Below are 21,074 nucleotides of genomic sequence, written 5' to 3' on the forward strand. Positions count from 1 at the left end.
TACTGTAGATCATTTTACATTAGTTTCAGCTTTTATATCCGTAACGTTTTCCAGGTGATTCGGCGTGTTCAACGGGAGTGTGCTCGGACAAGGTGACGTGTGTGGAGCTGACCACCTACCCCGGGTACAAGTGTGGTCCCTGCCCACCCGGTTATAACGGTTCTGGCATAAAGTGCACACGTGAGATTACTTACTTTGCCAATTATCCTTGTTATCTCCTGAATATGTCATTCCTTTTTTCACAACCACTCTATATTGTGTGCTTCTGTGTGTGTGTGTGTGTGTGTGTGTGTGTGTGTGTGTGTGTGTGTGCGTGCTTGCGTGCGTGCGTGCGTGCGTGTGTATGTGTGGGTGTGTGTTTGTTTTCCTTATATTTTCTTTGGTCAAACTTGCTACACAATACGTAGTTCTATCATTTTAACCTGAATTTCAGCCAGTTTTGAGTGTTGAATTGAAAGTGGACATTTTGTTAATATTTTATTTGTTTTTAATTCATACACACGCTGTCTGTATTATTCACGTCCACACTGTTGACACTCAATGTGTGTGTGTGTGTGTGTGTGTGTGTGTGTGTGTGTGTGTGTGTGTGTGCTGTGTAAGTGTGTGTATGTGTGTGTGCGCGTGTGTGTGTGTGTTAGTGTGTGTGTGCGTGTGTGTATGTGTGTGTGTTATTCACGTCCACACTGTTGATACTCCGTGTGTGTGTGTGTGTGTGTGTGTGTGTGTGTGTGTGTGTGTGTGTGTGTGTGTGTGTGTGTGTGTGTTGGTGTGTGTGCGTGCGTGTGTGTGTGTGTGTGTGTGTGTGTGTGTGTGTGTGTGTGTGCGTGCGTACACGTGTATGCGAGTGCATTTGCGTCAGTGCGTGCATGGGTTCATGCGTGTTTGCTTGTGTGTGTGATTACAGCAATATGCGAAAGGCCTTGCCCGCCAGGGAAGGTGTGTGTTGAGCCTGGGCAGTGCGGTTGTCCTTCAGGGTACAAAGGGGAACACTGCAATATAGGTAAGCATTTGTTACCTTTTCTTTTCATCATTGCTGCTGATGTGGTTGTGCGTGCATGCCGATGTGCTCGTACACCGCGAATGTTCTGCGTTCGACCAGGTAGAGACTTCCACGAACACCGCAAGTCAATCACTTTATTTTGCTTTTAGCGTTTCATTCAATATAATTCATTAGTGACACAAGCATTGCCAATCTTCTCCCTCATTCGCGTGCATCAGCAATCAATCCTTCAGATTACGGATGCCTTTGGAAAACAGATTTTTACCAAGCTTGCTCAATCTACTAATTTAGATTCAAAAAGCGAAATTACGTCACGTAGGCCTACATGTCTTTTTGTCGATGTTGTAATTTTACCAAACTACCGTTGTGTCTTGATTCAGGGAATAATAAACTACACATTGGAATGCTGATGATAAAAGTGCCAGAAGTTTTACGTACAGATTAATTAATAATCTATTTCAGGATTTCCTGTAGGCCTGGTTTGAGTTTTTTTCTTTCGTGTATCATGTAGCAGCGGCTGGTCTAACCGATCTATGTGCACGCGCCCTCTTCACCATGCTGTCAGTGTCAGTGTTAAGGACAGACGCACTGAGTGGCGAACGTCATAGAAAAGCAGCTCTTATGTTATTAGGAAAACATTAGATTCATCTCTCTCTCTCTCTCTCTCTCTCTCTCTCTCTCTCTCTCTCTCTCTCTCTCTCTCTCTCTCTCTCTCGCTCTCTCTCTCTCTCTCTCTCTCCCCTCTCTCTCCCCCTTCTCTCTCTCTCTGTCTCTCTCTCTGTCTCTGTCTCTCTCTCTCTCTCTCTCTGTCCCCTCCTATCTGTCCCCACTATCTCTGTCTCTCTGTCTGTCTGTCTGTCTGTCTGTCTGTCTGTCTGTCTGTCTGTCTCTCTCTCTCTCGCTCTCTCTTTCTCTCTACATGCATTGCTTAATCTATTACCTTCGTTAAATAAATAATTGTCATTGTCATTCTCTCTCTCTCTCTCTTTCTCTCTCTCTCTCTCTCTCTCTCTCTCTCTCTCTCTCTCTCTCTCTCTCTCTCTCTCTCTCTCTCTCTCTCTCTCTCTCTCTCTCTCACACACAAACTAAACCATATGTCTCTTAACCCAAAGAAAACCAAATATATGGTCATAACAACAAGACAAAAACGCCAGAATATTTGTTCAGCTGGTCCTGCTTTAATGATAGATGGTGAAATAGTGGACAAAGTCGACTATCACAAACTGCTAGGTGTTAATATTGATAACAACTTGTCTTGGTCAACCCACATAGAGCAACTTAGTAAAGTGGTGTCAAAGAAAGTGTATCTCTTATCTAGAATTAAACACTTCCTGAACTGCCACACCAGAAAGTTATTCTTCATTGCTCATATTCAATCTGTTATTGATTGCACATCCACTCTATGGGACTCAGCAAGTGAAAATTCCTCAAAACCAATTAGCAGATTACATAAAAGAGCACTAAAAGTAGTATTACTAAAGCACACTACCCTCACAGAGTTAGACTACATACATTTAGGGATCTTACCTCTAAAGTCAAGACTGCCTTTTGACAAAGGAATCTTTATGCATAAAATTATATACGAAACTCTACCCCAAACCATTTATTTGTTCAAAGTTTTCTTTGAAGAATTCACACCACCTAATGAAATTTAACACTCCTCTTCCTAGGATAGACTTATTTGAATCTAGTCTAGTTTATTCAGGTTGCCGTCTCTGGAACGCTCTTCCGAATGCCTCACGGGAAGCTACCAGCACAGATTCTTTCAAAAACAAATATATATCCCATTTAATGAAAATAGTATATTCTTGATTGTTATGTCCTTTGGGACACAGTCACTCACTTTTGATTTATTGTTTTGTTCACGAAATTATGATGTTCTGCATAATATCCATTGTCTTGTAGAGTTGATGTACTATTGCATAGTGTTCTGACTCTAATTGACTTGCAAATTTTTGCTTTGCACCTTGTCATGAACATTTATAAACTACAATGTTTCATATAATGCGCTTATGTACATAAACTTATACTGTTTCACTAATTATGTAAGTATGTAGTTGCAGTTATTATAGTAGATTTAGTCCCTCTTTAGGGCGAGGGCCAGATGCAAAAAGGTATACCACCCTCGTAAAATAAAGAATTGTCATTGTCATTGTCATTGTCAATGTCTCTCTCTCTCTCTCTCTCTCTCTCTCTCTCTCTCTCTCTCTCTCTCTCTCTCTCTCTCTCTCTTCTTTTGTGCTTTTTTTAACGGATTTTAATGGCAAAATACAGCTGTCACGAACATCACGAACATCCCTGGTAAAAATCCTTTCTTGATTCCGCCACTTTTCTCTGTCTCCCCCATTCAGACTACCCCGGCCTCAATCCGTCCTTCTCGGCAGCAATTAGAAGGACAAGGACACGTGTTTATTGACGTCATTGTTAATTGTTGCGCCGAGTCAGACAATAACGTCCACAATAAAAACCGACATGAAATTGTCATGGAGGACTCACATGTCAAATGTCAATAGTTGGGTCTTATTTGTAGTTCTTGCGCGCCCTGTGTCTCTGTCTCTCTCTCTTTTAAAGAGACAGTCACGTTCACACATCATTCGTGAATGAAATGTCTTGTTCGATTGTTATTGTGTTGAACATTTTGTACTAGTGTTAACGGATGTGTAGCTGATTTGAGCAACTTAATTCTCAAATTGAAAGGTTTAACTATGTCAATGTAATTTTGTAATTTTTGAGTTCTCCTTATATAATTCCTTAAATGCACATTGTGTTGCAATCCATACAATGTAATTCTGTATCTTATCTGATTGAAGTTTTATTGTTTATGTCCGTCTGTCTTTATGTGTTGTATAGAGGACAGGTTGGAAGAATAGGCTTTGCCTAAAACCTTTATCCTTTTGTAATAAAGTTCTGAGTCTGAGTCTGAGTCTCTCTCTCTGTCTCTGTATCTGTCTCTCTCTATCTATCTGTTTCCCTCTCTCAGTTTATCTCTAATTACATTGTGCTCTCTCTCTCTCTCTCTCTCTCTCTCTCTCTCTCTCTCTCTCTCTGTCTCTGTCTCCCTCTCTCTCTCTATCCCTCTCTCGCTTTCTCGCTTTCTCTCTCTCTCTCTCTCTCTCTGTGTCTGTCTGTCTGTCTATCTCTAACTCTGTCTCTCTGTCTCTCTCTCTGTCTCTCTGTCTCTCTCTCTGTCTGTCTGTCTCTCTCTCTCTCTCTCTCTCTCTCTCTCTCTCTCTCTCTCTCTCTCTCAAACACATATTAACACAAAACTTATCTTGATAGAATCAGTTTACGTCCATTCGTCAGGAATTGACGACATTTTGAAACTTCGCTCGGCATCCTGACGAGTGGACGTAAACTGATTCTATTAGAATAAGTTGTGTGTGAATATGTGTTTGTCTGTTCACTTAAAAGACCGTTGGGTCATGTTTTGTCAATAACAAACGTTCCAACAACCTACCTTTCTTGTTTTTTTATTCTGAATTTTGGAACGTTGGCAGTCTCTTTGTTTGGGGATTCATTCATTAAATGTAGACTTACAACAGCTAGGTTATAAGGGATGAGGTGGTGAAGGAGGCCTTCGAGGTTAATGGTATTGTTGACGACTACTACTACGACGACGACGACGACGATGACGATGATGATGATGATGATGATGATGATGACGATGATGATGATGATGATGATGATGATGATGATGATGATGATGATGATGATGATGGGAAGGAGGAGGAGGAGGATGATGATAATGAGAATGGTAATGAGGATGAGGATGATGCTTATGATGATGATTTCTTTTTTACTAGCGATATGCCTGCCAGTATGCCGTAACGGAGGTGTGTGCATTGCTCCTGATCAGTGTCGCTGTTTTTCCGGTTACACGGGTGCTCAGTGCCAAGAGAGTGAGTAATTATGTTATCGATGTCAATATGTTTTAGGTCTACATGGAATCATTGGTATGCGTGTGTCACTGTGTTCCCTGCATTATCCAGAATCTGTATTTTCTCAAATTGTGTTTTGAGGAACAGTGCCTGATATTGTTGGTTTTGTTATCCCACACATACACCCAGGCGCGCACATACGCACGCACGCACACACGCACGTCTATAACCCCCCTAGCCCCCGTTTCAACATGTCGTCAATTCTAAGTTTGTAATAGTTAAAAGTACACATTATCCGTTGAGCGTGCATCTCTTTGTCGTCATTTCGACCTAAAGTTTCCGATACGTTGTACTCTTTACTGAAACCGACCAAAATAACTAAACAATCATTTTAAACCTGGTCGGATGCGAAGGCAGACAGTGTATTTTGTTTATTCAGGTAAAGACAGGTAATGCTGTGTATACACATATTTGCTGGCAGCGAACAGATTAAATGTACCCTAGTGGCCTATTTGTTTGTCATGTGCGTCATAATTAACGACTTAATTAATTGATAATTAATAGACCTGCACGGGTTAGTCTGGTTGGGAATGACGAAGTCTTGTTTCATGTGTCTTGGTTCGCAACAAAGTCCAGACACGTTGTACTTTGAACTAAAACTGACCTGATGATTGACGACATTTGTGACCCTCCACCACGGAATGAGTCGCATGTCACCTTTGCATGATTTTCATATTTTTACATTTAGTCAAGTTTTGACTAAATGTTTTAACGTAGAGGGGGGAATCGAGACGAGGGTGTGGTGTATGTGTGTGTGTGTCTGTGCGTGTGTGTGTGTGTGTGTGTAGAGCGATTCAGATTAAACTACTGGACCGATCTTTATGAAATTTGACATGAGAGTTCCTGAGTATGAAATCCCCGAACGTTTTTTTCATTTTTTTGATAAATGTCTTTGATGACGTAATATCCGTTTTTTCGTGAAAGTTGAGGCGGCACTGTCACGCCCTCATTTTTCAACCAAATTGGTTGAAATTTTGGTCAAGTAATCTTCGACGAAGCCCGGACTTCGGTATTGCATTTCAGCTTGGTGGCTTAAAAATTAATTAATGACTTTGGTCATTAAAAATCTGAAAATTGTAAAAAAAAAAAAAATTTATAAAACGATCCAAATTTACGTTCATCTTATTCTCCATCATTTGCTGATTCCAAAAACATATAAATATGTCATATTTGGATTAAAAACAAGCTCTGAAAATTAAATATATAAAAATTATTATCAAAATCAAATTGTCGAAATCAATTTAAAAACACTTTCATCTTATTCCTTGTCGGTTCCTGATTCCAAAAACATATAGATATGATATGTTTGGATTAAAAACACGCTCAGAAAGTTAAAACAAAGAGAGGTACAGAAAAGCGTGCTATCCTTCTTAGCGCAACTACTACCCCGCTCTTCTTGTCAATTTCACTGCCTTTGCCATGAGCATGAGCGATGGACTGACGATGCTACGAGTATACGGTCTTGCTGAAAAATGGCATTGCGTTCAGTTTCATTCTGTGAGTTCGACAGCTACTTGACTAAATGTTGTATTTTCGCCTTACGCGACTTGTTACATGTTATGCTCTATCCAGTGGTGAAAAACGTTTTAGAAAAGAGCGAAAACTGTTTGAGTTATAAGCCTGTGATTAAGCTGACCCTCACACTGTTACCAGACACTCCCCGGACTTATATTAAGCCTAGCGCAGAACCGCGCGAGGTGACATGCGACTCATTTCGTGGTGGAGGGTCACATTTCGAGTTTCTGTATCGGCTTATGAGCATAATTATAACGGCGTATGACGTGTAATCAGCATTAAGATTTAGAATATTGAAATAATCCGCTTGGAGCAGACGATGTTTTGTGAAATTGGTTTGGGCAGCACCCTGTGCCAGATATGTTGTACTTTTTTCTGTACATGCTTATAACCGATTAAAATAAGCCTAAATGGATTATTCTTCGTGGGGACAGATGTAATTGATGTAGGTCGCTTAAAAGGACAGTGCAAGGGTCATAGGGGTCACAGCATTGCTGAAGCAACGATTTGTCTTTTGTCGCAGATTACGATATACACAGTCGAAAGCTTTACACAAATTTCTCCCAGATGCCTTCACATAGTGTTGCCAGCCAAACGAAACTGTATGCGGTTTGCAAGTTCGTATCTCCCACCAAAATGTAATCAACATTTCCCGTGAACATGTTCTGGGGCTCAAGGTTTATTGCGGTATGCCAAAATGGACACACATACCCTCTTTTACTTACGTAATCACACACACTGTCTTGACGTAAAATACTCAAAACAGAAAGAATTCTCCCTGACGCCGAGACTAATAGACTTCCATGTAGGCTGTTGGCGTTATTAATTCACGCCTGGGACCTGATGCGACTCTAGCCTGCCGAGTGGCAGTCTAAAATTAATCCGTAAATAAAATGTTGTTTGTTAACCCCTTGCATGAAAGTCAATGGAACTTGGTATGGTTTCAAACGGATAGCTGCCTGAGGCATTACTAAAAGCCCTAGGGGCTCCGTGCACCTGGATTTGACAGGTCCTGCAACTTTAAGCTTTAAAACACTACCAGAATCTATGTAAGGGAAACCTCAAGAAACTACAAGAAAGAGTGTAATCATACCATTTCTCCTTTTAGAGGAACTCCTCTTTTTTGAATTCCTGACACTCGGTTTACGTATGAAACGTTGGGCACATTATAAGATGTGGCTTGTTGGTCCGAGGGGGCATATCGTCTTCGGTTTCATCTTTATCGACCAATGCCGAAGGCCGGGGTTGATAAAGATGAAAACCGAAGGCGATATGCTCCCCGAGGACCAACACAAAATGCTGGTCTGAGAACAAGCCGCCAAACATCGTTTTTGACCTTATTTTGGATGAGCAAAAGTACGCACAATAACTAACGGGATCCCTATTCTGAACATAGGCCTAACTTTTAGAATGCATTTCAGGGGCCACAACACGCGTCAGTAGTTTGAGATAACAGGCCATACTTGTCTTTGACGTCAAACGTAACTTCTTCGTAGCTTTTCTATCAGTCTAAAAATGTACAGACCTACCATCGTGTGTTTGTCTTATTAGAAATGCGATGTGGTGCTAAAAGAAAAGAAATGTCCATGTTTATGTGCAATGAAATTGGACATTAAAGTTTTCTTATCTTATTTTATCTTAAGGTTTTGGCATATTCCTTGTCTTTGAAGTGTTTTATGACTTTTCGTTGGGCATTTAACGATTACAGAGATAAGTTGCAAATTTACCATGAGTCGCCGCGGTATTTATCAATATCGATTCGGTCTTTCAGAGTGAATGCTTAAAAAGCCTCGATGGTTCTACACATCAAATAATCTGCCTGATTGGCTTTTACTCTGACAATCCACGTAAAGCCTGAAAGCTCAAACCAATTCAAAATCTCGATTTGTTACATGGGAAACAGTGTTATTAGTTCCCCAGCTGATTATGAATGAAAACTCGTGAAAAAGATGACCATTGTTTTTGTTATGAAGCAGTAAACAGCACCGGGAGCACGTGTGGATTAATGTCGGTCTCGTTTTTAACCAGGGATGAGAATGACAATCTCAACTGACATTTACTTTGTTCTGTTTTTGAAACTGTCAAACACTTTTTAATTGATTATTTTGCCCTGTCTGTGTTATTTGATTTCAGCGTCCTGCAGTCCCCCATGCGCTAATGACGGACGCTGCATCGGCAGAAACCGTTGTCTGTGTCGCTATGGCTTTACGGGGGCGCGATGTCATCTACGTGAGTTATCCTCCGCGACACTTTTCCCCTCGAGATTATCTTCCCTTGCAATGAGTAACAGGCACTTATTTCAGTACAAAATGGATCCGTCAGTTACAAATCTCCTTGGGGAAAGAGTAGGATAACAGCACCAAAGGTAATACATTATGTATATTTGCATAGAACCCTGTACATCATTAGAACTCGGAAGGACATTATCTGTGTTGCAGCATCGTACCTTCGCATGGGATTTACAAGCAGCGTTACATTAACTTTTGTATTACCTGATAGTTCTGTATTTAATTGGCTAACAACTGGACTTTTGTCGTCTCCTCGTGTCTGTCTGTGTTTGTGTATATTTGTCTGTCTACCTGACTGTGTGTCTGTCTGTCTCTCTGTGTCCGTCCGTTTGTCCGTCTTTTTGTTTGTCTCTCTCTCTCTCTCTCTCTCTCTCTCTCTCTCTCTCTCTCTCTCTCTCTCTCTCTCTCTCTCTCTCTCTCTCTCTCACTCACTGTCACTCTCTCATTAAAAAAAACATTAAAAAAAAACTACTCATGTCATACAGCTCTTATAAATCTAATTGATCAATGGCTAACCAACAATTCCAACAAATTTTCTGCAGCACTGTTTGTGGATTTTGCAAAGGCGTTTGATGTTATTGATCATTCTCTTCTCATCAGGAAATTGTCAATATATGGCATGCAATGCACCACCATTAATATTCTTAAATCTTTTCTTTTAAATAGAAAACAAATTACATTTACTAATGCATCATATTCAAATGAAAGTACTTTGAAATATGGGGTCCCACGGGGATCTGTTTTAGGCCCATTGTTGTTCTCTATTTATGTCAATGATTTACCACTTTGCATACGTAATAACTGTGAGTTGTTTGCAGATGACACTACTATTCATTCTAGTCACCATTCCATAAATTATTTATCAAAAACTCTCCAAGAAAGCATTGATGCACTCCTGAATTGGTCAGAGTTAAACCATATGTCTCTTAACCATACACAAACAAAATGTATGCTCATAACCACAAGACAGAAACGACAAAATCTATTATCGAGCATTCCACCTCTTTATATTAAAAATCAAGTATTGGAAGAAGTGTCTCACCATAAAGTCCTTGGTGTAAAGATTGAAAATAATTTATCATGGCATGATCACATTGATTACATCTGTAAGATTGCTTCCCAAAAAATATATCATTTATCAAAAATAAAACATTTCTTGAATCTCCACTCGCGAAAGATTTTTTTTTACAATCACATCTTGTCAAATATTGATTATGCATCCACTGTATGGGATTGTGCAAGTGCTAATGTTTTTAAACCTTTAGCCAGTCTTCACAGTAGAGCAGTTGCGCTTATTATGCTAAACAATCCCACTCCTTCAAAATCTGATTATAAAAATTTGCAAGTATTACCATTTCAAAAAAGATTAATGTATAATAAAGGTGTTATAATGCATAAAGTGATGTCAGGATATGCACCGGAGACATTACGTGATAATTTTATTTTGAACTATAACAGACTAAAAATCATAACACCGACTCCACGTATTGACCTTTTCAAATCAAGCCTTCTTTATTCAGGTGCGGTCTTATGGAACTCACTGCCTATTTTTCTTAAGCATAAAACAAACACAGACAGCTTAAAAAAAATTATATGTCGCACATAATGCAACTAAACATGTGCTGAATGGTTATTAATTCATTTAAAATGTATGTGCATGTTAAACAAAATTATAATGATATGCAGATCTAAATTAAGTTATGTTAAAAATTGACACTTTTTATCATTGGAAATTGTACTTAAAATGCAGCATGACAATTTATTTTTTAAATTTGTATCTGTATATACAGTTATAATGTATTAAGTTTGATGTGATAGTTCTTTGATTATAAATTATTGTTTTCTGTTCTTGTTGACCCTATATTAGGGCGAGGGCTGGATGTAAAAAAAGCAATATTCTTGCTTATCTATTACCCTCGATAATAAATATTTTGTCTTGTCTTGTCTTGTCTCTCACTCACTCCCTCTCCCTCTCTCTGTCTCTGTCTCTCTCTCTGTCTCTGTCTCTGTCTCTCTCTGTCTCTGTCTCTCTCTCTCTTTCTCTCTCTCTGTATCTGTCTCTCTGTCTGTCCCTCTCTGTCTCTGTCTCTGTCTCTGTCTCTCTCTCTCTCTCTCTCTCTCTCTCTCTCTCTCTCTCTCTCTCTCTCTCTCTCTCTCTCTCTCTCTATCTCTCTCTTCTGTTGCTAAATAATTGTCCGTGCTTCTTTTATTCTGTTTCTTAGATATTGCCCCGTTGACATCTTGACTTGTCTTGTCTCTCACTCACTCCCTCTCCCTCTCTCTGTCTCTGTCTCTGTCTCTCTATGTCTCTGTCTCTCTCTGTCTCTCTCTCTCTCTTTCTCTCTCTCTCTCTCTCTCTCTCTCTCTCTCTCTCTCTCTCTCTCTCTCTCTCTCTCTCTCTCTCTCTCTCTCTCTCATCATTAGAACTCGGAAGGACATTATCTGTGTTGCAGCATCGTACCTTCTCATGGGATTTACACGCAGAGTTACACTAACTTTTGTTTCAACTGATAGTTCTGTATTTAATTGGCTAACAACTACACTTGTGTCGTCTCCTCGTGTCTGTCTGTGTTTGTGTATATTTGTATTTCTACCTGTTCGTCCGTCTGTCTGTCTGTTTCTGTGTCCGTCCGTCCGTCTGTCCGTCTTTCTGTTTGTGTCTCTCTCCCTCCCTCTCCCTCTCCCTCTATCTCTCTGTCTCTGTCTCTGTCTATCTGTCTGTCTATCTGTCTGCCTGTCTCTCTCTCTCTCTCTCTCTCTCTCTCTCTCTCTCTCTCTCTCTCTCTCTCTCTCTCTCTCTCTCTCTTCTGTTGCTAAATACAAGAAGTTGTTCCGTGCTCCTTTTGTTCTGTTTCTGCGATATGGCCACGTTGACATCTTGACGAGGTATTGCTACGATAGCTATTTTTCTTCTTTTCTTTGAAACTTTCTTTGCCTAGTTTTTCTGCACTTTAACCTAGTAAAGATTGTGCATGCCAGCTTTGAAACTTCTTCTCCTCCTCCAACTTTTCCGTCCCTGTTCCCAATCCTTCGTCATCAAATTTGTTGAGGATGAAAGTCGATTGTTCATTTCAATGTCCTTTATTATTCTCTCAGGCGCCAGACGACACTGCACATTTAACCCCCCTACTTCTCCTTCTCCTGTGAAATTGCAATAACTGCTCTGTCTCACTTGGCTTAGCCATTGACATTAAACGCCGTTTCTATTCAACGCTGAACAAAAATAGTTTTACGCGCTAATCATCGACGTAGTGTCGAGGACACAAAAAACGAGTGGTCACTAAATCGGGAAACGTCAAAGGAAAAATCGAATGCGCCCAAGATAGAGAGTCATGTACGAGATTACTCCGGTTGTTATTATGTCGACCGTTTGACTTGAAATGAAGTTATTTCTGCCTTTAGAATAAAATGATTGCACTGTGTGTTTAATTAATTGTATCGTATTCAATGATTTCGGATACTGTTGAAATCGATCTTCTTGTCCTCGCGCCCCCTAATTGGCGTAGAGGCGCGTCCCCCGGGTGGTGGATGGGGGAGCCTTCTCTACTAACTTCTGAGAGAAGGTCGCATCACTCTCGATGCCGTGAACCTAATTAGGATCTTTTTCTTGTTTCTTCTCTATTTCTGCCTCCCCAAAGTCCTTTTACTTTCCTTTTCTCACCCATAAAATTCTTCACTTTTTACCCTTGGTTCTTGTATAGAATATAGTCAATGTTTGTAAAGATTTTAATCAAGCAGTATGTAAGAAATGTTTAGTCCTTTGTACTGGAAACTTGCATTCTCCCAGTAAGGTCATATATTGTACTACGTTGCAAGCCCCTGGAGCAATTTTTTGATTAGTGCTTTTGTGAACAAGAAACACTTAACAAGTGGCTCTATCCCATCTCCCCCCTTTCCCCTATCCCATCTCGCCCCTTTCCCTCGTCGCGATATAACCTTCGTGGTTGAAAACGACGTTAAACACCAAATAAAGAAAGAAAGAAAGATCTTCTCGTGGGAAGTCAGTGTTACATCTCTTCATTGTTAGGGCATATAGCCGCTACCAAGTGTTTTATTGTTAAGTTGATGTTTTGTTATTGATTTACTTTGTTTCGATTTACTCACTTGAGTACAGTCATGTGATGATTTCCAACGTGTGGTGTTGGTCTGCCAGCTGCGTGTACGTGTGTGTGTGTGTGTGTGTGTGTGTGTGTGTGCGTGCGTGCGTGCGTGCGTGCGTGTGTGTGTGTGTGTGTGTGCGTGTGTGTGTGTGTGTGTGTGTGTGAAAGAGAGTGTGTGTGTGTGTGTGTGTGTGTGTGTGTGTGTGTGTGTGTGTGTGCGTGCGTGCGTGCGTGCGTGCGTATGTGCGATCATGCGTGCGTGCGAGCGTGCGTGCGTGCGTGCGTGCGAGCTTGCGTGCGTGCGAGCTTGCGTGCGTGCGAGCTTTGGTGCGTGCGTGCGTGCGTGCGTGCGTGTGTGTGTGTGTGTGTGTGCGTGTGTGTGTATGTGTGTGCATTCGTGCATGCGTGCGATGATTGATGTTCATGTTGGTCCAAATGCTTATATTTGTCAGCTAACATCAGATGACGTTTTCATCCAGTCTGAAAAATTCGAATGTTGTGTGGTGTAGCTAGCTCAGACAGAAATTCATAAAGTAGCAGGCATGCCTGATTCACAGACTGTATTATCTCAAAAAACGTTAACGTTCGCATCTGATTAAACAATAGTATCTGAATATCTTTAACGAACAGATAAATATTCGAATCACTTTCGTGGGTGTATTTTTTTTTTTTTAATTTGTATTGTATTGTGCTGCCCTGGTATCGCTGTGTGCACAATTCTTTTGTGTTTGTTTTACTTTGTTCATCTCTCCAGTCACTTTGTTGTTTAGATTTGTTTTTGTATTTATTATCATTTTTATTTATTGATGTTTCTAATCATGGTGTGACAGAGGCGTGTCAGACTCCGTGTCAGAACGGAGGGGAGTGCGTTGGACCGAACCGTTGTAGTTGTCAAGCCGGGTATCAGGGCCGCTTCTGCGAGCAGGCCACGTGCTACCCGCCCTGTCTAAACGGCGGGACCTGTGTGCAGCCGGGTAGATGTGCCTGCGCTTCCGGGTACGAGGGAGTCCACTGTGAAAGAGGTAAAGTTCAACATCACAAGATGATCATCTTACACGTTAATTACCATCGAATAGTTCTTCATTGGACAACATGGCACTAACAACGAAACGGATTGACGGAACACCAACGGTTAATGCCGCCATTTCACACACAAAAGTTTACATTACCAAGAAGTATGTCTCCTTGGAAAAATGTAAAAGCGTCGTTAATGCCATGAAACCATATCATATGCCCAGTTTATTATGTAAAGAAAAGCGACCAGCTGCAAGCGGTCGTCGACAAAAACAATGAGTAGTGACGACTGTTTTTTACAAAATACACTTGTGTCGACATGTATCAGCACACAGAAATACTCATATTCGAAAGTTCTGTGCCCTTAACAAAACACCACTTATGTTTTATCTATCTGCTAGTTTGTTCAGATGGAGGAATTCGTTTACATGGATCACGTTACAGCCATTCAAATCAAAAACCCAAGTCTCAAATTATTAAAAAAAAGTGCAAAACATCAACAAAACAATCAAGCAGTGTTTTGTCACGAAAAGAAAGTTGCATTCTGCATAGATGATTGTGCTTGTCTATCTTGTAGGATTTTGATGTTTTCCTTTCCGACTGAAGCAGGTTTTACTCAAATTTGAGATAAATTAAGGTGATTTGAGTTGTACGACACAAAGAAGATCGCTTTCCGTGCTTCCATTAAGGCTTTCTTTCTTTCTTTCTTTATTTGGTGTTTAACGTCGTTTTCAACCATTCAAGGTTATATCGCGACAGGGAAAGGGGGGAGATGGGATAGGGGAAAGGGTGGAGATGGGATAGAGCCACTTGTTAATTGTTTCTTGTTCACAAAAGCACTAATCAAAAAATTGCTCCAGGGGCTTGCAACGTAGTACAATATATGACCTTACTGGGAGAATGCAAGTTTCCAGTACAAAGGACTTAACATTTCTTACATACTGCTTGACTAAAATCTTTACAAACATTGAATATATTCTATACAAGAAACACTTAACAAGGGTAAAAGGAGAAACAGAACCGTTAGTCGCCTCTTACGACATGCTGGGTAGCATCGGGTAAATTCTTTCTCGTCCCAAACAATATGGGACTCCCCCTAACCCGCGGGGGGTTCCATCAAGACTAGGGTGAATTGTTTTAACATGTTCAAGAGAGTGAGCTCACATACCAGAAAGGCACAATACTTCAAGTCAAATACCAAAGCATTTTGAGCATTTTTGTCAGAAATAACGGAGTTGTCTGATTTTGCAGCATTGTGCTATCCCCCTTGCCAACACGGCGGACTGTGTAAAAGGTTCAACACCTGCAAGTGTCAGCAAGGCTATGTTGGACACCGCTGTCAAACTGGTACGATACAATCTCTCTCTCTCTCTCTCTCTCTCTCTCTCTCTCTCTCTCTCTCTCTCTCTCTCTCTCTCTGTCTCTCTCTCTCTCTCTCTCTCTCTCTCTCTCTCTCTCTCTATCTCTCTCTCTCTCTCTCTCTCTCTCTCTCTCTCTCTCTCTCTCTCTCTCTGGTTGTGTGTGTTTGTCTGTGTGTCTGTGTGTCGAGTGAGAGAGAGAGAGTATGTGTGTATGTGTGTGTGTGTGTGTGTGTGTGTGTGTGTGTGTGTGTGTGTCTTCTTCTTCTTCTTCTTCTTCTTCTTCTTCTTCTTCTTCTTCTTCTTCTTCTTCTTCTTCTTCTTCTACCGGCACGGTTGGCCTAGTGGTAAGGCGTCCGCCCCGTGATCGGGAGGTCGTGGGTTCGAACCCCGGCCGGGTCATACCCAAGACTTTAAAATTGGCAATCTAGTGGCTGCTCCGCCTGGCGTCTGGCATTATGGGGTTAGTGCTAGGACTGGTTGGTCTGGTGTCAGAATAATGTGACTGGGTGAGACATGAAGCCTGTGCTGCGACTTCTGTCTTGTGTGTGGCGCACGTTAAATGTCAAAGCAGCACCGCCCTGATATGGCCCATCGTGGTCGGCTGGGCGCTTCTTCTTCTTCTTCTTCTTCTTCTTCTTCTTCTTCTTCTTCTTCTTCTTCTTCTTCTTCTTCTTCTTCTTCTTCTTCTTCTTCTTCTTCTTCTGCTTCTTCTTCTTCTTCTTTTTCAGCGTTTGATGATGGTTGAGTCTAAATCCGTTAACGAGTGATGTTGACAAAGTGGGATGTCAGTTTGAGGTCCTGTTTGCTGCCCCACAGCTTGGTGTCCAGCGCTGTCCCCGTGGGCCAGACTTGTTTCCTCTCACTGCAGTGGAGTTGGCAGGTCTGCAGGAAGTGCTCCGGTGTCTCTTCCGGCGCCTCTCCACAGTCGCACAGGGCCGACTGTCTGATGCCAACCTTTTTAGGTAGCTGTTTAGTCCGCAGTGGACTTTCCGGAGGCGGAAGACAATGGTCTGCTCGTGACGAGTGAGATGATGGAGGGCATCTTCGTGTGGATTGTATCCATTGTTTTGTTTTCTTTTTGAAGGAGGAGTTATGCCTGTTTCGGTTTTGGGTCCTGGCTTCACTGTAAGTGAGGTTAGATGGTTGCTGCTCAGTTTTGATGTTGATGTGTGTTTTCAGCGGCGATGTTATCTTCTCTGTTGCATGTTTTTTCAGCGGTGTGCAGACCGCAATGTATGAACGGGGGTAGATGCGTTGCTCCCAACACCTGTTCCTGTCCCTCCGGGTGGTCAGGGCATCGCTGCGACCAACGTGAGTCCATTGATCTCCTCTTTCTTGTCATGTTCCTCATGCCTTCTCCTCGTCACTTGTGTTGCCAGCAGTCTGTCATCCTTCATACGTGAGAGAGACCACCCATGTCACAACCAGACCATATCGTCACACGGGTGTGTATCTTGTAAATGAGTTTGGGTCAAACTACTGTCAGACAAGGACATCAGAAGTAATTTTCCACTGCTCCTGATCACCAAGTCACCGAGACGAACTTGTATAATTATGTTATGTTTGGATTAAAAACAAGCTCGGAAAAGTAAAAAGAATAGAAAAAAGCGTGTTTTTCTGTGAAGCGCTTTACGCTACTGCGTATTACTGGCTAGTCACTTTATGTGCGTGAATATGACAGTGCGGCCGCGGGGTGTGAAATTGACACATCTATTGAGTATTGTATTAGTGAAAAAAATGCAGTACGTTCAATTTCATCCTGTGAATCCAACAGATGGACTAAATGTATGAATTTCGCTTCACCCGACTTGTTTTCTGTTCAGTTCAGCTGTTTCACTTTGTTTTGTCCGGTTTCCGTGTTGTTTTCTTTGTCTATTTGTATTCTACAAATAAATATTCGAGATTGTTTCTAATCCAGTCAAGTTCCAATCCGCAGTTTTGTGCGGCAACTACCTTTTATATTCCCTTTTGTAATATGTGTTTGAACTGTGATGTTTCAGCTCTCTGCCATTTGCCTTGTCGAAACAGAGGGGTTTGCTTCAAGCCGGATATATGCGTGTGTCGACGTGGGTACGGTGGATCTGACTGTACAGCACGTGAGTTATTGTTTGCTTACAGTTATGTAAAGGATCAACCTACCTGAGCTGGTATCATGGCAACAGCCAGAAATTTGTCTTAACTTACTAATTTTTTATTCTATGAGGGAGTGATTAAGTCCTTACGAAAATATCAGAGAAAAGTAAAAATTGATTCGTTGAATGGTTTTCAGATTAGGGATTATAAACCGTGGCAGATTATTTGTAGAGGCAAACAGGCAATTAAAGAAGTTTTTTTTTAAATCAAAGTTTGATGATAACCCTGCAGGCATGAACAGATGGAATATGTATTTTTACAACCTGAACAGGAAACAGATTTGTGATAAGTGTTTTAAAACAACTGAGGACACCCAGTTAAGATGGTTCCAGACCAGATTGCTTCATTGCATTCTTGGTGTTGCTAGCCGGTTATTTGTTCACAAGATTCTTGACAGTCCCCTTTGTGCCTTTTGTAAAAATGAAAATGAAACAATTTCCCATATATTTTGGTACTGCCCGCTTAGTCGGAAATTTTGGACTGATTTGGAAGATTTGTTAAACAGAAGTGGTATTTACCGCACAAATTTTCTTTTTACAGAAGAATTTACTTTGTTTGGGTGTATAAACAATGTTAAGGTAGATGTGGTTTTGGATTTTATCATTTTGTTTGCAAAGTTTTACATTTATAAGAGTAAGTTACAAGAGACAAGGCCACTGTTAGAAATGTTTTTTAAGAAATTTGAAATACAGATTTGAAATAGAAAAATATTCCAGTTTTAATGCTGGTAACATTACCAAATTTGTAGAATGATGGTCCTCATAAATTATGAAGAGTTGGTTAGGTAGTACGCTAGGTTGTGCAGAGATGTGATGATTTGTGTATATATATGTCTTTTTTTGTTTTGGTTTTTGTGTGTTTGTTTCTTTGGTTTTTTGTTTGTTTGTTTGACTGTATTATTATCTGACTGTATTACTATTAAGCAGGTAGTACGTTCATAATGTCCTCAATGTTTGCTTGTGTTGCCTTTGTAAAAAATAAATAAGTATAAAAAATAAAAAAAATAAAAATAAAAATATTACCCAATAGCATTAAGGAGCGACCACAGAATCTTGAAAACTTTCCAATAACAATGTGTGGGATCTTTTGTTCAATACTTGTGTTTTTGTGTAGATTTATTGTTCACCAACACGGGCTATTGAATGCCCGTCGTGATTTAGAAAAAGTCACATATTCGTAAATATACATACTATGTGGGTACGGTATTCAAGCTACATTACAATATCTTAGTTGGCGGTAACGTAGATGAGATGACGAGCGCTTGCATGTTACCTCATGACAGATCCAGAAGTCAACCGACGGCCCTGCCAATAATACTTCTTCTTCTTTTTTCTAGCGTAGATGGCGGTCATGGAACCCTCAAGTCTATATTTTATTTCTCATAGTTGCCACTTCGCTATACACTTAAACAAAGGCCCTGTACAGAAACTAAAAGTATTGAAGGTTATTTTAGGGATATATCTGTGTAAAAATGCCCCCCAAATGGGATATCATTATATTATTATTATTATTATTATTGTGATCATTTTTATGCGCCTAATCTAGATATAGCCCTAGGCGCTTACATATTAATTTACATAATACAACTTACATAATATTCCGGAAAGAAGTTACTGCTTTTCGGCCTATTTCCCCTTACATTTACTTTTAGCCATAATGTCGTCGCAGAAAGATTTCATCCTGCACTAAAATTACTGCAGCAACAGGACTGATGGTCGTGTCATTAAAAACGATAGTGCTTGTGATTAAGAAGAGCTTGAATATATTTTTAAAATAATTCTCTTTTATTTAAAAGAACGCTTATATGACGTTTTGGGTAGTATTTAATGCTTTCAGGACGAAAAGATCATTAGAAGTAATTGACATGTATTGATGTTGTGCAGTGAGTTCACTGCAGGCTATAACAGAGGTGATACATGATTTAACTTTCACACCTTTTTTTGTATTAGCTGCAGGGCACCCGGACAACAACAACTGAAATGGTCGCTTCTTATTGACATTGCGCGATACTAATAGATACGAAAAATGTAGGGGGGTGTACAGAGCTGGAGGGTAGCAGGACAATTTCCCCCCAACAACTGTCTCTGGACAATTTTTCCTGAAGGAGAATTGCCCCCCCCCCCCTCCCCCCCCCCCCCTCTCAACCCCCGACGACTGCCCCCCACTATTGGTAGGGCGATTGCCCCCGCCCCCCCCCCCCCCCTCCCCTCCCCCGGATAACTGGCCGAAAACCACACAGGATTTACTACACTTAATCTATTTTTCTGTGCGTACGCGCGTGTATGTTTGTGTATGTGTGTGTGTGTGTGTGTGTGTGTGTGTGTGTGTGTGCACGGTGTGTGTGTGCACGGTGTGTGTGTGTGTGTGTGTGTGTGTGTGCACGGTGTGTGTGTGTGTGTCTGTGTGTGTGTGTGTGTGTGTGTGTGTGCACGGTGTGTGTGTGTGTGTGTGTGTGTGTGTGTGTGTGTGTGTGTGTGTGTGTGTGTGTGTGTCAGACAGACAGACAGTTAAAGACAGAGGGACAAGACAGACAAAGACAGACAGAGACAGAGGGACAGAGAGCTAGAGGCAGAGAGCTAGAGACAGAGAGACAGAGATAAAGAGAGACAGATAGAGGGGAATAGATAGATGGAGAGAGAGAGAGAGAGAGAGAGAGAGAGAGAGAGAGAGTGACGTAGGGGAGTGAGAGAGAGAGAGAGAGAGAGAGAGAGAGAGAGAGAGAGAGAGAGAGAGAGAGAGAGAGAGAGAGAGAGAGAGTGACGTAGGGGAGTGAGAGAGAGAGAGAGAGTGACGTAGGGGAGTGAGAGAGAGAGAGAGAGAGTGACGTAGGGGAGTGAGAGAGAGAGAGATATATATATATATATATAGAGAGAGAGAGAGAGAGAGTGACGTAGGGAGTGTGAGAGAGAGAGCGAGAGAGAGAGAGAGAGAGAGAGAGAGAGAGAGAGAGAGAGAGAGAGAGAGAGAGAGAGAGAGAGAGGAGAGAGAGAATGGTTGGCCCTTAAACACGGTTCGCAAGTATCAAATTGCTCCACTCACCAGACGAAAAATAATATCGGTCAATGTGAGAATGGCATCACTTTTTGAACGCTGTCTCCAATTTTGTCCACGAACGAGGTCAGGGTCGATAACAGGGGGAATACAAGATCGGAAATGAAGTTCAGCGTGAACTTGAGACCTGCATGTTTGCGTGTTCTTTCATTCGTGTTTGCACATGCTGTTTAATGAAACCGGTACAGCTTAAAACGAAAGGAGGAAACATAAAACAACAACAACAAAAACAACGACTACAACAACACCAGTAACAACAACACCACCACCAACAACAAACACACACAACAACAACACCACCAACAACAACAAACACACACAACAACAACAACCAACACACACACATAACGGTCATGCCATCGTGGAAAACCTGTTAAAACAAGGTGTAATAACATTGCATAAGCATGTTTTATGCGAAAGTAAACTCTCATTTTCATAATCTATTTTGTTAGGATTGACCGTCTGATGATGTATTTTTCGATGGTGTCACATGTAATCCGGTTAAACATCGGACATTTCTTTCTTCTTTATATCACAATACCCAACAAAATCAAATATCTCTGTGTTTTCACTTATTATAAAGTAAAGGGTGATATTAGAAGTAAACAAATAAATCAAAGAAATAACCAAATAAATGAATTACCAAATTCCAAACTGTTAGACGTTGTTCGCTT

General features: G+C 41.0%; 1 protein-coding gene across 1 annotated transcript in view; it reads left to right on the forward strand.

Annotated features, from left to right (window-relative positions):
* LOC138954280 (von Willebrand factor D and EGF domain-containing protein-like) overlaps positions 1–21,074 on the forward strand; it is a gene marked incomplete at its 5' end in the record, with an annotated part of 67,862 nt that overhangs the window by 42,711 nt on the left and 4,077 nt on the right. The window contains 8 exons of the mRNA XM_070326163.1: positions 55–180; positions 905–1,000; positions 4,804–4,899; positions 8,587–8,682; positions 13,672–13,863; positions 15,107–15,202; positions 16,432–16,527; positions 17,217–17,312. Coding sequence (XP_070182264.1) covers positions 55–180; positions 905–1,000; positions 4,804–4,899; positions 8,587–8,682; positions 13,672–13,863; positions 15,107–15,202; positions 16,432–16,527; positions 17,217–17,312 — 894 coding nt within the window. The remainder of the gene's footprint in view (positions 1–54; positions 181–904; positions 1,001–4,803; positions 4,900–8,586; positions 8,683–13,671; positions 13,864–15,106; positions 15,203–16,431; positions 16,528–17,216; positions 17,313–21,074) is intronic.

The sequence above is a fragment of the Littorina saxatilis genome, linkage group LG2 (assembly GCF_037325665.1).
Source record: "Littorina saxatilis isolate snail1 linkage group LG2, US_GU_Lsax_2.0, whole genome shotgun sequence".
Taxonomy (NCBI): Eukaryota; Metazoa; Mollusca; class Gastropoda; order Littorinimorpha; family Littorinidae; genus Littorina; species Littorina saxatilis.